General features: G+C 54.5%; 2 protein-coding genes across 5 annotated transcripts in view; one reads left to right on the plus strand and one right to left on the minus strand.

Annotated features, from left to right (window-relative positions):
- LOC133362489 (transcription factor p65-like) overlaps positions 1-3,776 on the minus strand; it is a 29,897-nt gene extending 26,121 nt beyond the window's left edge. Inside the window, exon 1 of one of the 2 annotated variants that reach the window (XM_061581444.1) lies at positions 3,668-3,776. In XM_061581444.1, coding sequence (XP_061437428.1) covers positions 3,668-3,674 — 7 coding nt within the window. In that variant the 5' untranslated portion in view covers positions 3,675-3,776. The remainder of the gene's footprint in view (positions 1-3,667) is intronic. The other variant, XM_061581451.1, reaches the window with a different exon arrangement.
- Positions 3,777-15,083: 11,307 nt separating this feature from the next.
- LOC133361921 (B-cell lymphoma/leukemia 11A-like) overlaps positions 15,084-16,997 on the plus strand; it is a 45,629-nt gene continuing 43,715 nt past the window's right edge. For all 3 annotated transcript variants that reach the window (XM_061580904.1, XM_061580898.1, XM_061580911.1), the window contains exon 1: positions 15,084-15,296. In XM_061580904.1, the coding sequence (XP_061436888.1) occupies positions 15,242-15,296 (55 nt within the window). In that variant the 5' untranslated portion in view covers positions 15,084-15,241. The remainder of the gene's footprint in view (positions 15,297-16,997) is intronic.

The raw sequence follows: 16,997 nt of genomic DNA on the forward strand, positions 1-16,997 counted from the left end.
AAAGAACCAAGAAGATGAATCCCTGCAGTCACGAAAGCTTTAAATCGAAATTTAAATGAATTATAATTAATTTTCCCTCGATAATTGAAATAATGACATCTTCGTTATTTTATTTGTATGTTTTTTATTTGTATTTTTCCCACGAATTTGGCGCCCCACTTAGCTTGGCGCACGAGGCAACCGCCTTATGGTAGTTCGCCTATAGTCCTATACGGACGGGCCGCCCGCCCTTGGACTCAACACAACCGCGACTCGAACACGGCCAACTCAACGTCCCGACGGGAACACGAGAGAGACTGGGGCGAGCAAGTTTGGAGTTAGGAATCTTTGCTCTCAAGACACCAGGGCAGGCCCACCCTCCCAACAACCTGTTATGGCGCACACACAAAGACCCTCTGTGTAGCCTTAACAGACTGTTGGGGCAAAATGCTGTTACGGAGGACCTATGGAGGCTGGCACGGCACACATCGAAACGTTTTTGTTTGTTGTAGAACGGAGTTAGACTGATGGCCTTAAACTAAGTTGTCTTGTGGTTGTTGTTGTTTGACTTGCATCCCACTGGGATTTTTGCACACAGCGTTGGTGTACGGCGCTTTTTTCTGCAATATTTTGCTGTCTTTTCTTGGATTTTCTGTTTGCACATAGTCACATAGTCACTTTAAGATTTTTCTTGTTCATGTATTTGTTTTTTGTTTGTTGCGGTTGCACCCGATTAAAGAGCCCAATGGCTCACAGGGCTATACAGTACCTAATAAATTAAACTGAGAAACACGAGGAGGAAAGTGTGGCAAGGACAGCACCCGGCTGCCTTTGTCTCCCATGTGGGAGAAAAAGGCGGGCGGACGTGCCGCATCTGGGACTTATTTGAGGCTAAGTCTATCTAGGGGAGGCCCACGACCTGGTTCAGATAATCGTGACCGATGTTGGTGGCCGTGAGCGGAAATCGAACTCGGTCACCGAGTACCTAGCGGCAGCACGCTGCCGGCCCCCACGCTCGCACACACAGAAACATCAGCGTATGGTTTTATAAACGGGGAACCTTCCATTGTCCATACGTGGACATGGTAAACATTAAGGCCCTGCAATAGCTCCATACACTCGAGGATGGTCCAAATGAAACACTCATCGTGTAAACACAGCTTTCATCGTCTTTCATGAGGACAAACATCGTGTTTTGTTTCCGTGGGACCCGATGGAGTTTAGCCTCGGCTTCTGGACAATAATCCCATTTGCTGCCCCCCCCCCCCCCTCGTAACCGCCCCCCAAGCCCAGCCCCTGGTGGTTGAGCAGGTGTTCGATAAGAGCTTCGCAAGTCCAGGGTTGAGAAGTCATTGCGGGTCTCCTGGTTGCTGTTCAGCCTCACGTGTCACCCTGCACCAGCTTCCCGCAGCTGCTCCACAGCTCACGGTGTGAGCACGTGGCCCACGAGGGCTGTCCTGGCAGCCTCCAAACATCGGCCCCTTGGATAGACTCACAGCCCACTGTGGTGGTCTGCGTTCCTTCAACGGAGGAGGAGGAAACAAGCCACACGAATTTCTATGTAAAGCTTTCGTGACTGCAGGGATTCATCTTCTTGGTTCTTTCGGTAAAGTCATCACGTAGAAGGGAAATAATAAAATAATAAAAATAAACATAAAATTTCGATTTAAAGCTTTCGTGACTGCAGGGATTCATCTTCTTGGTTCTTTCGGTAAAGTCACGTAGAAGGGAAATAATAAAATAATAAAAATAAACATAAAATTTCGATTTAAAGCTTTCGTGACTGCAGGGATTCATCTTCTTGGTTCTTTCGGTAAAGTCACGTAGAAGGGAAATAATAAAATTACAACATAATTAAATATTTATATTTAAAGCTTTCGTGACTGCAGGGATTCATCTTCTTGGTTCTTTCGGTAAAGTCACGTAGAAGGGAAATAATAAAATAATAAAATTACAACATAATTAAATATTTATATTTAAAGCTTTCGTGACTGCAGGGATTCATCTTCTTGGTTCTTTCGGTAAAGTCACGTAGAAGGGAAATAATAAAATAATAAAAATAAACATAAAATTTCGATTTAAAGCTTTCGTGACTGCAGGGATTCATCTTCTTGGTTCTTCGGTAAAGTCACGTAGAATGGAAATAATAAAATAATAAAAATAAAACATCATAAAATAATATAATAAAATAATATAATAATCAAATATTATTTTATTATGTTTTATTTTTATTATTTTATTATTTCCATTCTACGTGACTTTACCGAAAGAACCAAGAAGAAGCCACACGAACTCTCTCTCTCTGCTGCTGAAGCCATCTCGTCGTGGCGAGCAGCAAGCAAGAACCACGACAATGGCATCGCGACCCTGAACCAAAACATCGCTGCTGCTGCTGCTGCAATCGCTGCCGTCATCAAACAATTCAAGAACATAATATCAATAATGCGAACGTCTCAAGATATTATTAGTTGTGCTCGCTTGCGCACCGCTGCCAACGCGGAATCGCCAAATGCGGAATTGATGATGATGATTCTGATGGTGGTGATGTTGTTGTTGGTAATGTTTCTGCCAGAGAGGAGATGGGAAGAAGGCTCCATTACACGGCCTTATGCGTGAACTGTTGGCTATCCGGAGTTAGAGAGACAAACCCACGCCTTGGCAACCATCCAACATTCTATCTCATACAGCCACAACACACGTCCTGCACAACGAACAGCAGCTTCCATGCCTCCTCGTATCTCTTCTATCGCCACTATGGCTGCAGGGTTCTGGTGGTTCATGTTGTTTGTCGTTTATTGTGAAAATTCCGTCACAGTTCCTATGATCACTGTTTCATTGCTTTCATGGCTTTATTTTGGTGATTTCGAAAAAGTTTTTTGGTTTGACCATGTTTGTTTGTTGTAGTACGGAGTTAGACTGATGCCTTAATCTAAGTTGTCTTGTGATTGTTGTTGTTGTTTGACTTGCATCCCACTGGGATTTGTGCACACAGCGTTGGTTTACGGTGCTTTTTCTGCAATATTTTGCTGTCTTTTCTTGGATTTTCTGTTTCTTAGTCACATAGTCACTTCAAGATGTTTTCTTGTTCATGTTTTTTGTTTGTTGCGGTTGCACCCGATTCAAGAGCCGAATGGCTCACAGGGCTATAACAAATAAATAAACTTGAACCGCGACAAACACCGTGGCTACCTACCCCACGTTGTGTTCGACCACCGCCAACAACAACGTGGGTCACACAGCACGCCCCCTGATGTGTTCCTTGCATCTTAAGTCGCCTCTTCCCCCCCCCCTCCACAATTTCTTCGTTGTGCCATCTCGCAAAAAAAACACTCAAAAGCGCACGCGGATTGCCCCTTCGAGATAACTCATTTCGTGGCGCTATTAGACGCCGGACGGCTTTGCGTTCTTGGAACGACAGGAAACATGCTCAGCAACCGCGAGTTAGAGATAAAAAAAATAAAAAAAACCATGCATGCTCTATCCACTGCTGCATGAAAGCGCTCAAGTCCGTCCAATCTCACACGGCTCGACGATGATGTCACAACGCAATCTGGCCCGTGGCGGCATCGTCGTTGCCCTCCCTCGGCTCGAATCCACAGTTCCGTCACCCAAAATCACAACGCGTGGGACCTGCCACGGCAGGCAACGTGCAGGAGAGGGGATGGGACGCGAACTCCCCGTTACTCACCGGCCATCGCGGCAGCACGAGGAGGCGACGTCTTTGCGCCGGTGTTGTCACCAGTTGGAATAATCGCGCGCGCGCAACCGGCACGCGCACGACTTGACGACGATGAGCGTCACTGTCACCGTCAACACGCGCGCTGGTTTTATACAACATCCAGACGCCCCCCCCACGACGCAACTCCGCCTTGAACAAGGCCCCCCCACTAAACCCCTCCCATTTCCCGGAAAACGGAGGGATTCCCCTCCGTGACATCAGCTCGCTCTGCGCCCACGTCAGCCCCGTGGCGGGCTCGCTTCGTCGAGAGGGGTGGGTGAGGCTGGGGGGGGTGGCACGCGCGCCTGGCACTCGGGGCCTGGCACGTGGCGGGGATGGCTGACGGGCGCCACCGCGTGGGGCAGTGGACGCGAACATTGACGGACGAATGAAACGGAGAGGGGGGGGGCACTGATATGGATGGAATTTACAATTGGTGGGGGGTGTGTGTGGGGGGTAAATTAAATACAAACTCGATCACTCGAACGTATACACCTGTAAGTGTGCGTAGTGTGCACGGTGATCGAATTCCAATTAGAGATCGCCAAATATAGTTCAACATTTAAAACGTATTTCTTTCGAAGTGCGTTTTGTGTTTAATGGGTTTTTCTTCCCCCCGCACCTCCAATTAGCACGGCTGGCTACGTACGGTGCGAAAGAAGGTCAGCACACGTACATACCATAGTCTTGGTACAATCCACCGCTGGACGAAGGCATCCCCCCCAAGCCGTTGCGATTTCACGATCCTGCGATGGAACGACCGACCCAGCACCTGCAACGCGAGCTGGTTGAAGCGCTCCATCTCCTCCGGCCGACGTTCTCTCGATTGCGTTGCATTCCTCGGCTGTCGCTCCGCTGTTTCTCTAGACCGCAGTCCCCTTGTGGTAGCGACGGGTCCCTTTCAAGCCCCACTTCACCGCTCCCAAGTGCGTTCCCACATCCACGTGTTCACGTCTCCCTCTCTCGATGCAATCCCCAAACACGCAGCCGCTCCGCGCTTCAATGCGCACTTTTCATCTCGGTTCCACGTTCTGCTGTTGTTGTTGCTGTTGTTGCTGCTGTTGTTGCTGCTGCTGTTGTTGCTGTTGTTGCTGCTAATGGGGCTTGCCGTGATTGATAATCGCCTAACGCCCATCCGTCCGGCCCTCTGTGGTGCTGCGTAGATCGGACGCGAGCCGAGAGCGCGCGCGTGGCCTTACGTTCCAGTTGCGCGAGGCGCGGTGTCAATCCCCTTCGTGTTCTAAAATTACCCCACCGTCGCTGTGGCTGGTGAGTGGGAGGGAGGGAGAGATGGGGAGAGATTGCCTCACTCCTGAGAGCCGACTGCAGCAAAACGCCGGGGGAAGTCCCACAACTGTGCTGTGCGCCGGCCGCATTTGTTGTTTGTTTTGAACCGCTCGAGCCTGACGTCAACCATGTGTCCATCTCTAACCCCAACCAAGGCTCTAGGCTAACCATAAACCGAAGATAACCAGACCCCTAGCCATAACTCTAGCAATAGCTTGAACCTCGGACCATAACCATATCAATAGCCAGACCCCTAGACATAACCTTAGTAATAGCCCGAACCTCTAACCATACTTCTAGCATCGCTCGAACCCCTAGCCATAACCATAATTATAACCATAGCCAAAACATTGAACCGAGCCCTAACCATGAACCTAACGCTAAATCATACATCTAACTCGAATCCTATCCCGAGCTCTAGTCCAGACCCTAACCCAAAAACACTGAACATAGCTGCTGCATGAGCCCTCACTTTGGACCCAATCTGAACTCTAGAACCCGAACTCTACTGACTCTACCCGAACCCTACCTCAGCTGGAGCCCGGCGCGTGCTTAGCTCAGCAAAGGTTTGTGCACAAAGGCCCCCGTATAGCATTTAACAGGCTGTTGGTGGGAGTGCTGTTAGCAAGCACCTATCAAGGCCGGCGCGGCAAATGATGAAGTTGGTGGCCAACACTGCGCCCGTCCGCCTTTGCCTCCCCGGTGCTGATGTTTGCACAGATGACATCCCTGTCGCACCCCAAGGTGAACAGCGAATGGCTCTGACTCCTGGTCACGCAGCTTTGCCCGGGACTGTCCACCGTTATGAAGGTCCTTCAAGATTGTGATCAAATGATCAGGGACTCCGAAAGCACACCGAATAATATTATTTGGTTCTTTCGGTAATGTCACGTAGGTAGAACAATAAGAAATAACCTCTTGTTGTAACAGCTTTCTCGCTGGTTCAGCAGTTCCACTGCTGGATTATATTTTCCGCCTGAGGACGACCGCCCGTGTTGCGATCGAAACGTCGTGATATATTATTTTTGTTTTAATTTATTTATCTACCTACGTGACTTTACCGAAAGAACCAAAGAGTATGGATTACTGCAGTCACGAAAGCTTCAAATCAAGATTCACAACGAATAACTTGGAGCCCTTGCGCGTTGATGGTATCATAGACCTTGACCAGGTCAATAAAGCAGACATGTAGGTCCTGGTGAAATTATCTATCCCTCTGCGTAGCAGACGGACAGAGAATATGGTGTCCGTGCAGTACTGAAATCACATTGGGGCTCTGCAAACCTGTCAGCGTGCTGCCTGGCAAGGGGGGCGATGTTGAATAATCCATGCCAAAACTTTTCCCTGCTCACTGAAGAGGAAGCTGTCCCGATATTTGTTACAATGAGTATACGGTGCCTCGTGTTACAGAGGGGGACCACCGGGGCATCCTTCCAATCTTGCGAAACCCGTCCTGTAGTCATGTAGGGCAGCCTCTACAAAATCGCCAGCTTACCTCTGCAGTTCGCTTGGGAGGTCGCCTCTACCCGGCACCTTTACCTGGTCTCAGGCTCCGGATTGCCCCTCGTACTTCCTCAACAGATGGCACATCAGCAGGTCACTCACAGGGGGTGGCTACTTCCTTCATTATTTGAGGCACAAGAGCAGGGTCAACCCCACCTTGTCCATTGATCTTTTTTGGGCTGAGGGATTTCCCCACACCCCCAAGGCTTCACAGAAATGCTCAGCAAACCTGCAGGCCTTTTCTTAGGGGGTCGGAGATCGGGTCACCGCTCTTTCCCATTCGGTAATAGGCGCTGCAAGTTACGTTTTGATGGAATTAGGGAGTGATTTGTGATCGGGAGCTGCTGAGGCAATTCCTATTTCCTCAGCAGCGAGCGTTCGGACATTGCGCGTGGCCAACCTTCAGCGGTTTATTCTCTTGGTTCTAGATTTGAAGCTTTCGTGACTGCAAGGATTCATATTCTTAGGTTTTTTCGGTAAAGTCACGTAGGTAAAAAATTAAATTAATAAAAGTAAAATTAAAATAAAATAAAAATCACGACGTTTCGGAGGCAACACAAGCTTCCGTCTTCAGGTGGAACCGTCACAGCACGATAGCTGTATCAAGTAAATGAGAGATTCCAAGATATACTACCCCGTATATATACTGGTTGAGGGGGGGGGGCTCTGCCAAACGGGTGGAGGGGGGTGAACAGGGGACGTCATAGGCGCCTGCCACCCAAGGAGGGCCGAGTTTGATCTTCACATCGTTGGGAATTGAATTGAAGGTGGCGGGGGTCACCAGCCCCTCGCACCCGTCCACAGAACCTCGTTGGCCACTGTGGCAGCTGCGAGCGCCGTGAGGGTAGCAGCTGCCTGGCCTCGGCCTTCTACCCCCCCCCCGCTCTTCCCCGAGTGGCATTGTCTATAACCACCTCAGCGTTGTCACCGATTGGCAACCGCCGAGGAGGTGAGGGTTGTTTTGCCAGTCCCAACTCCCCACACGCCACTCGCAAAGACAAAGGTCCCCCATATAACCGTTAACAGACTGTCGGGGCAAGTGCTGTTAGCGAGTAGCACCTTTGAAGGTCGGCACGGCACACGATTGGGGTGAGTGGCCAGCACCACGCCCGGCTGCTTTTGTCTCCCTCGTGGTATGTATATGTATGCCTGGTGATGTTTACGCACAACACCAGGTATACATTTGAGGCCGAGTCGACCTAGGGGAGGCCCAGCACCGGTTCAACATAATCGTCACTGGTGTTGTTGGCATCCGTGAAGCGACAATCGACCTCGAGACGCCGGGTTTGTTTGTGGCGCAGCGCGCTAAGCGCAGCACCACCGCTCCCCGCACGCACGCTCACTCACGTACCAGGTGACTCAGTATTCCGAGTACTCTATCAGCGCAGGTGTGCACAGACGCCGACACGGGGGGGGGGGGGGGGGGGGGCTTCACCGCGCTTCGCACGAAAGAGAACAATGAGGGAGGGTGAATGATGCCCAGGTAGAAACACCTGGGGGCTGTCGGGGCTGCGCGCTATACCGAGAACCAACCCCAAGCCCTTCCCACCGCGCTCCTTCGGGGGATGCCCCGCATCGCTCCCCAGTGACCGCTCCAGTCCCACCCAACGCAGCCGCGCAGTCTGTGTTGGGGGGACCTGAGTGGATCGGCCTGTCGGCCTGCCTGCCTGCCTGCCACGGGGCTATTACTACCCAGCAAAGGTGTTTGGCAAGGGCACGCGTTTAAGCGAGCAACACTCGGGGCGGGTTTCGATCTCTATCGGGTCTCATCGGCATGCGGAGGTCGGCATTGTCGAAAAACACGCGCCTGCTCATGGATTTACCGAGGCGTTGTGGGCAAGAGGGCTCCATACAAACTCTGCCCCCCACTCCACGCTCAACGCAAAGGGCAATAACGCACAACGCGAACTCGTTATACGTTGCGCTGGAGGGTTATGGGTAAAGGCTAGGATTGCCGCGGTGCATTATGGGGGGGAGCGGTGGCGCAGTGGTTGGCGTGCCGCGCTATCGAACCGACCCGTTTACTGACGAGGCTGATCATAAGACGCAGTTTTCCTCCCCGCCGCCCATAATTTAGGGGCCGTCCATACATGACGTCATGCGATTTTGGACGATTTTTGACCCCCCCCTTGTCACACGGCGTCACAAAAAGTCAGAACCCCCCTCAAATATGACGTCACAAAGCTCTGCCCCCCCCCCAAATAAAACATGCTTCAAATCGCTTTAAACTATTGTCATTGTAGTGCGTATTTAATGTGGCGCTGCACTCTGATGTTGTAGGAGAAATCATTTATTAAAAAGTCTATTTAATTAAGTAGAACGTGTTGTCTATATTCACTTAAAGTTGCGCATTTTGATGTGACGTCACATTTCTCAAACCCCCCCCCCCTCGTCACACATCGACACAAATGTCTGACCCCCCCCCTAGGTGTGTGACGTCATTTATGGACGGCCCCAAAGTTGTGGGTGCGTCTTTATAATCCGGTAGTTGTGGGTGCGTGCCTGTTGTCTGCGCGTGAGGCCAGAAATGTATAACTGTGTTAACGAAACGAGTTTCGAGCACACGCGTGCAAAGACAAAAGTCCCCCAGGTAGCCGTCGTGACTGTGGGGTGCAAGTGCTGTTAAGCGAGCACCTATGAAGGGCGGCACGACACCCGACGGAGTTGGTGTGGCCGTTACCACGCCCCGTCGCCTTCATCTCCCCAGCGCTGATGTTGAGACACCGCGCCAGTGATTCATTTGTGGTTGAGTCGACCTAAGGGAGGCCCAGGACGGATCCATATATAATTTGCCACCGATGTTGGCTGTGAGCTGGAATCGAAATCATCGGGGTCAGCCGGTTCAGAGCGCAGTGCGCTAACCACAGCGCCACTGCTCCCCACAAAGACAGAGGTCCCCCGTATAACCTGCACAGGCTGTTGGCGCAAGTGCTGTTAGCAAACACGAGGGGATGTGGCAAGAACCACGCACGGCCGCCTTTGTTTCCCCAATTGTGATGTATACACACTTAGGTGCTCGTTTGTGACTGAGTCGACCTAGGGGAGGCCCAAGGCCGGGTCAGGCATATGCCAACCGATGTTGGCTGTGATCAGGAATCAAACTCGGGTCGTCGTTGTCGTAGCGCAGTGCGCTTACTACTACACCACCACCGCTCCACACACACACACAAACTGGTCACGTGTCCACACACAAACTGGTCACGTGTCCACACACAAACTGGTCACGTGTCCACACACTCTGTGCACGTGTCCACACACTCTGTGCACGTGTCCACACACACACTGTGCACGTGTACACACACACTGGTCACGTGTCCATACAAACTGTGCACGTGTCCACACACAAACTGGTCACGTGTCCACACACAAACTGTGCACGTGTCCACACACACACTGTGCACGTGTACACACACTCTGTGCACGTGTCCACACATACTGGTCACGTGTCCACACACACTATGCACGTGTCCACACACACACTGTGCACGTGTACACACACACTGGTCACGTGTCCACACAAACTGTGCACGTGTCCACACACAAACTGGTCACGTGTCCACACACACTGTGCACGTGTACACACAGGGACACGCGTGCGACGTGACGACGTCACTGAGCAGTGCGGTCAGCAGGGGGCGACTGCGCTCCCTGTCCACACGTGACTCTGGGGGACCGCCCCCCACCTTCCCCCACTCACCCGCCCCCCTCCACAGCCCCAAACCTCCCTAATCCTCCTCCCCTCGGTGCCGCCCCCCCACCATCTCCCTCTCTCCCTCCATCCTCTCCCCCTCCCCTCTCGCCCTTTCTCCCCCACGTCTCGCCTCTCCACCCACCTCGCTCGGCTCCCACCGCCGTCTCCCCTCCCGGCTCCCACAGCCCCGCCCCCTTCTCCCTTCCTCCCTCCCTCCCGTCACTGCGCAACGGGGATCTCGAGGTCCCCGGAGGCGCCCCTCCCCCTTCACCAGATGGGAAGGGGGGAGGGGGCGCGCAGGGTCAAGGTCAACCAGCCCCTCCCCTCTTCCACCACCACCACCACCACCCCTTGCCTCCCTCTCTCACCCTGCACCCTCCCCCTCCCCTCCCCCTCCTGTGTCTGACTTCCCCCCCCTCCCGCCCCTTGCCCGCGTCCTTGGTGATAGATGGATGACCGAATCGCATCACCGGCAATCGGATCGGATCGCGCCGCCGAGCGGGGGATGAGAGGCGTGGGGGTGGGGGTCAAAGGGAGGAGGGTGAGGGGTGGGGGTGGTGTCAGGCGGGGGAGGTGGTGGATGCAGGGAGATCGGAGCCACCTTTTTGCTTAGGGACGCGGTGAATGTTGGATGTGTATGCGTGTCCACATCACCGCCATCATCATCGGCCATGATCACTCCACTGCTTGGTGAAGGTCTTCTCCAAAACGATCCACCCAGCTCGTGTACTCGAGCTGATGATCTCATCGCTCCGTCTCCTTGGTGGGCGTCTCTCTCGGGCGCGTTCCATCCCTCGGCTGCCGCTCCGTTGCTAGTCTTGACCATTGGATGCATGCGTGTGTGCTTGCATGTATTCAATACGCACGTGTTCGTGGTGCCTGCATTTCTCTTCACCCAGTGTACAGATTGTGTGCGTGTTTACACACGCGTGAGCATTCAATGAACGCATAGCCATGATGTATGCGACGTGATAGCTTGGGGAAGACCTTCATCCAGCAGTGGATTGATCATGGCTGAGTGATTGCGTCATACGCTAGGCACTATATGTCATGTGTACGTGTGTTATTTATCTAAGCATGTATGCGTACAGTGTGTGGAGTACGTGTGTGTATATGCGCATGTGCATGCGTGCGCAATATGCACGCGTGTGCATTGTCAATACGTTCGTCATCATCATCATTATCACCATTACGGTCACCCCCCCCCCCCATCAATCCTCCTCCTCCTCTACATCACTTCTCTCCGAACCGCGTCCCATCACCTCCCGCTTCGTAATGGGTGATGTTGGTGATGGGAGATGTTGATGATGGGATATGTTGGTGATGGGAGATGTTGGTGATGGGGGATGTTGGTGATGGGATATGTTAGTGATGGGATATGTTGGTGATGGGAGATGTTCGTGATGGGAGATGTTGGTGATGGTAGATGTTGGTGATGGGAGATGTTGGTGATGGGAGATGTTGGTGAGGGGGGATGTTGGTGATGGGATATGTTAGTGATGGGATATGTTGGTGATGGGATATGTTGGTGATGGTAGATGTTGATGATGGGAGATGTTGATGATGGGGGATGTTGATGGGAATTTTTCTGGTGGTGGCTGTAGGGAAGGGGGTGGAAGGTTGCACGTGGAGGGGGATGAGAGCGCTAGGTCCAGGGAGGGATGATGATGATGATGTCGGAGTGAGATGAGGGGAGTTTGAAAGGAGGGGGGTGGGGGAGAGAGAAGGGGCTCCCCAGGATCCGTCGCGCGCGGGCATGGGAGAGGTCACCAGGATTATGTCTCGAGACGAGAACACAGCGGTGCGCACACACACGTGTACACACACGTGTACACACAAAGACAAAGATCTGTCAGTATAACCTCAACAGACTGTTGGGGCAAGTGCTGTTAGCGTGTGTGTACACACACGTGTACACACGTGCGCACGCTTACACAATGTCATTGTACGCGCAGAGAGTTGTTTTCGGTATTATCATCCAGAGAGCCTCACTTAGGCTTTTTTTGCAACTTTTAGCGCACACAGTGGCCCACTCTTGCGCATGGCGTCACTGCGTCTCAAGCGTCCACTGGTGAAGCGGGCGGCGCGCACGTTTAATTTGGTTGTGACGGTAATCGCCAGGGCGGCCGCTGCGTTCGAACCGTAAACCATCTGCAAGAAGCGGCGATATCCGCCGGGTCATATTCCGTCTCGACACGCGGGGGCGCTGCAAGAATAGCTTCCACACACACAGACAAAGACCCCCACCCCCCTGCCCATGTGGCCGTGAATAGACTCTTTCGGGGAAGTTTTTTTTAGCGAGCACCTATTAAGACCGGCACGGCACACGAGGGGTGTGGGTGAGCAGTACCGCGCCCGGCCACCTTTGTCTCCCCAGTGCCGATGTTTACACAGCGCACCAGGTACTCATTTAAGTCTGAGGCAACCTAGGAGAGGTTCTGGACCGGTTCAGATATTCGTTACTAATGTTGGTCGTGAACGGGAATTCGGGTCGTCGGATTCGTAAGCACTACACCACACACACTGACAAAGCCAAAGACCCCCCGTATAGCCTTTAACAGACTTTTGGGGCAAGTGCTGTTAGCGAGCACCTGTGAAGGCCGGCAACGACACACGAGAGGTGTGGGTGGACAGGACCGCGCCCGGCCGCCTTTGTCTTTGTACACCCATTGACAGACACACGGGGCACACGTTCCGTCAGGTGTTTGTTGTACATCCAGGTGAGCGCCCAAGGAGAGTGAACGACAGTGAACGCCTCTCTTGCAATGGGGCAAAAAACAAGTGGAGCGGAAACACAAGAGGAAGACTAATCATGCAGACGCATGGATTCCGGAACCCTTTCCTACGTGCGTGTGCATGTTACTTTCACACATTATTATTGAATTTCGATTTAAAGCTTTCGTGACTGCAGGGATTCATATTCTTGGTTCTTTCGGTAAAGTCACGTAGAAGGGAAATAATAAAATAATAAAAATAAAACAAGAAAATGTGTATTAAAAATAAAACAAGAAAATTTTTATTTTTATTATTTTATTATTTCCCTTCTACGTGACTTTACCGAAAGAACCAAAAATACATTATTATTGTTTTTGTTTTCAGTTTACAACGAGAGAAAGAATCAGAGTGATGACAGTTGGAGCGAGACGACAGTGGGTCAGTCGGAGAGAGTGAGGAGGGTGTGTGAGAGAGAGAGAGAGCTAAGGAGCCAGATTAGAGAGAGATAAGAGAGTGAGTCAGAAAGAGAAAGAGAGAGAGGCGAGTCAGAGGGCGGCATTGAGCCGCGCGGCCGCGCCGTGAACCCCGTCTCCATCCACGTCCTCCCCACCACCCACGGGACCCCTCCCCGTGCACCTGGTAACACGTCCCCCCCCCATCACCCCAACCCGGCTTCACTTCTCCCCCCGTGTACCAAGCCGCGTGTGCACGATGATTCACGCACATTCGCGTGACCGCCACGCACGTGGCGACGCGCACGCAGTCACATGCACGGAGACACACAAACACACAACGACTGTAGGGGCAAGTGGTGTTAGGGAGCACCTATTAAAGGCCGGAACGGCGCACGATGGGGTCGTGTGGCCAGCCCCCACGTCTGTCCGCCTTTATCTCCCCGCCGTGTTGATCTTTACACACCGCGCCAGGCAATTCATTTAGAACTGGGTCGACCTAGGGTAGGCTCGGGACTGGATCGTCTCTGGTGTTGACACGTGAGCGGTAATCGAACCAGGCTCGCCGGGTTCGTACAGCAGCGCGCTAACCACTGCCCATACCCTCCAGAGGTCGCAATCGGGTACCCGATACCCGGCCGGGTACGGGTACCCGTTTGCGACCCTGGTGCGGCCGGGTACGGGTAAGGAATCAAAACCCAGTTTGCGACCTCTACTACCCTCCCCACTCTCTGGCGCATCCACACAAACGCACCCCCACCAACACACGTGCACGTGCACTGGCACGCATGCACCGCAGGCAGCCGTCGTCTCGCTGTGTGCAGCGCGCCCTCTCGGCTCGCGGGAGCCTAGACGGTTTACAGCCGACGGCTCTCCACTGCTGCGCGCTCTCCCGTCCCCACCACCATTAACCACCTGCCCTCTCCCCCCGCTCTCTTCCTTCTCCCTCTCCTCTCTCTCTCCCCCTGCCCGTGCGGCAGCCGGCAGTCACCTCCTCCCACAACCCCGCCGCCCACACCCCACGCCCCGCCACCCCCTGCCCTCTCGCCCATCGCCCCCTCTCCCTTGTTCCCTCTCCACCCTCTCCACCCTCCCCTCTCCACCCTCCCCTCTCTCTCCATCAGTGCAGCATCTGGCTCGCAATGCGACCACGCAGCCCCCCTCTCTGCCACCTCTCGCTCCCTCCCCACTGCTCCCCCCCCATTCTCCACTCTCTCCTCGCCGCCGCCGCCGCCTCGCCCTCTCTCCCTGTCCGTGCACCACATAGCGAGGCGGTCACCCCCCACTCCACCCACCCTCCCAGCCAGCACACGACTGTGGCTCGCTGGCGATTCCACGAGAGGGCGAAGTGGAGGGAGGGAGGGGGGGGAAGGAGGAGGAGGTCGTCATCCCCCCCAACCCAGCCCCGCCCCTCCACCACCACCGACCCCCCCCACCCCCTCCTCCTCCTCCCCCTGTCCGCACGGCCCCCACTCTCCAGTGACGTCCCAAGTTCGCGGGGCTCCGCACGTCACGTCCGCACTTGAACTTGGGGGTCATAAGCGGCGGCTGCTGCGCTCCGCATCGCACAATCCCTCCTCCGCCCCGCTCGCCGCCATCTTCCTATTCTCTGTGTGTGTGTGTGCAGCCGCCGGGGCAAGGGGAGAGAGAGAGAGAGAGGAGAGGGGAGAGGTGGGGGGAGACGCAGACGGAGAGACGCGGAGGGGGAGGCAACGGGGGGGGGGGGGGGGAGAGGACAGAGACGCGGGGAGATCATCGGAGGGAGCGGGCAGAGGAGGAGGAGGAGGGGGGGTGCGTGGGTGGCAAGCAAGGAAGAGAGCGAGAGACGCGCGCACGCAGTCGGCTCCCCGCGCTCCGCCGCGCCCACGAGGAGCCGAGGGGGAGCGCCTCGCCGCGATGTCCCGGCGCAAGCAGGTGAAGCCGCTTCACCTGAGCAAGCGCGACTTCCCCCGTGAGTAGCCGCACGGTCGGCGGTGCGTCGTCCTCGGATCTCTTGACTCGTGCGTCGTCCTCGGATCTCTTGACTCGTGCGTCAAGCTCGTCAGCTCGTCTCATCCTCTGGCTCTCTGTCTCGCTCTCTTCGCTCCTGCGCTCGCATCCGTTTGCTCTTTGCCTCTCTCCTCATCCTCCTCCTCTCACTCCTTTCTCTCTCTCTCTCGCTTCCTCGCCTCTCACCATATCTGCCCCCCCCCCTCTCTCACTCTCGCTGTGCTCTCCGTTGCTCTCCCCTCCCCTCGCAAGGCGCGCGCTTTACGCACGGAAACTCCGCGCGCGTCGCGACTCTGTCTCGGCGGGTAAACACCGCAGCTGCTGCTATTTGTGCTGTCAGCGTCTGTGTTGTTGTTGTTGTGTCTGCTGTAGTGTCTGTGTTGCGTCGCTGTCTGTGTTGTTGTTGTGTGTGTGCTATGTCTGTGAATTGCGTCTGTGCCTGTGTGCTCCCAGACTTAATCCTTTTCCGCGTCTCCCTCAACTCCCCCCCACCAACACCGCCATCCCCATCCCACCGCTCGCGTCTCTCTCTCTGTGGCTGCCCACGGTGGGGGGGGGGGGCTGCCCCTGCCCCCCACCGGGCCGCCCGCCTCGCCGCGCACCCGGCCACGGCTCCCATCGGTGCCGCGGCTTTCTCTCTCGAGAGACGCGGAGTTTCGTTTTCGCCGCGTTACACACCCACCCACGTCCCATCGCTCCGCGCTATGTCCTCGTCTCTCTCCATTAGTGTCTCTCTCCTCCTCCTCGACTCTCTCCTCCTCCTCGTCTCTCTCCTCCTCCTCGACTTTCTCCCTGAGCGCCTCTCTCCTCCTCCTCCTCCTCGACTCTCTCCTCCTCCTTGCCTCCCCCTCCCCGCGTCCATTCGTCTCCCCTCGCCGCCGTCTCCTCTTCCTTCGCCAGTTCGTCTCCCCTCGCGTCTCCCCTCCTCCTCCTCCTCGCGTCTCCCCTCCTCCTCGTCTCCCCCCGCATGTCCCTTCCACTCTCGTGATCTCCCCGCGTCTCGTCGCCTCTCTCCACTTCTCTCCGTGCGGCATCGCCTGTCGCCCGTCTCCTCCCCTCTCGGCCACTCGAATCTCCCACCGCCCGCCCTCATCCTCGTCTCTCACCGCCTCCTCTCGTCTGTGTCCTCGTGTTTCTCGCCGTCTGCCTTCCCCCCTCTCCTCGCTCCCTCCGTTTGCTAGAACCCAGGGAGGCGAGGGAAATGCATCTCGAGTCGCATCCAAATCACAGAGTGAGAGTTATCCCTGCGTGTGTGTAGTGGTCCGTGAGTGTGTGGGTGTGTATGTATGTATGTGTGGGTGTGTATTGGTGTGGGTGTGTGTATTGGTGTGTGTGTGTGTGGGTATGTATTGGTGTGTGTATGTGTGGTTGTATATTGGGGGTGTATGTGTGTGTGAATTGGTGTGTGTATGTGTGTGTTTTGGAGTGTATGGGTGTGTATGTATTGGGGTGTGTATGTGGCTAGTGTGCTGCGCTACGAAACCAGCGACCCGGGTTCGATTCCCGCTCACAGTCGATAGCAGAGACAGTCATCTGAACCGGTCTTGCGCCTCCCCGAAGTCGATTCAGCCTTAAATGGTACGGTGTGTAAACATCAGCACTGACCGGGCGTGGTGCTGGCCACCCACCCCCTCGTGTGCCGCCGTGCCGGTCTTAGTAAGTG

The sequence above is a fragment of the Lethenteron reissneri genome, chromosome 8 (genome assembly GCF_015708825.2).
Source record: "Lethenteron reissneri isolate LAM-NWPU_2019-01 chromosome 8, ASM1570882v1, whole genome shotgun sequence".
NCBI lineage: Eukaryota > Metazoa > Chordata > Hyperoartia > Petromyzontiformes > Petromyzontidae > Lethenteron > Lethenteron reissneri.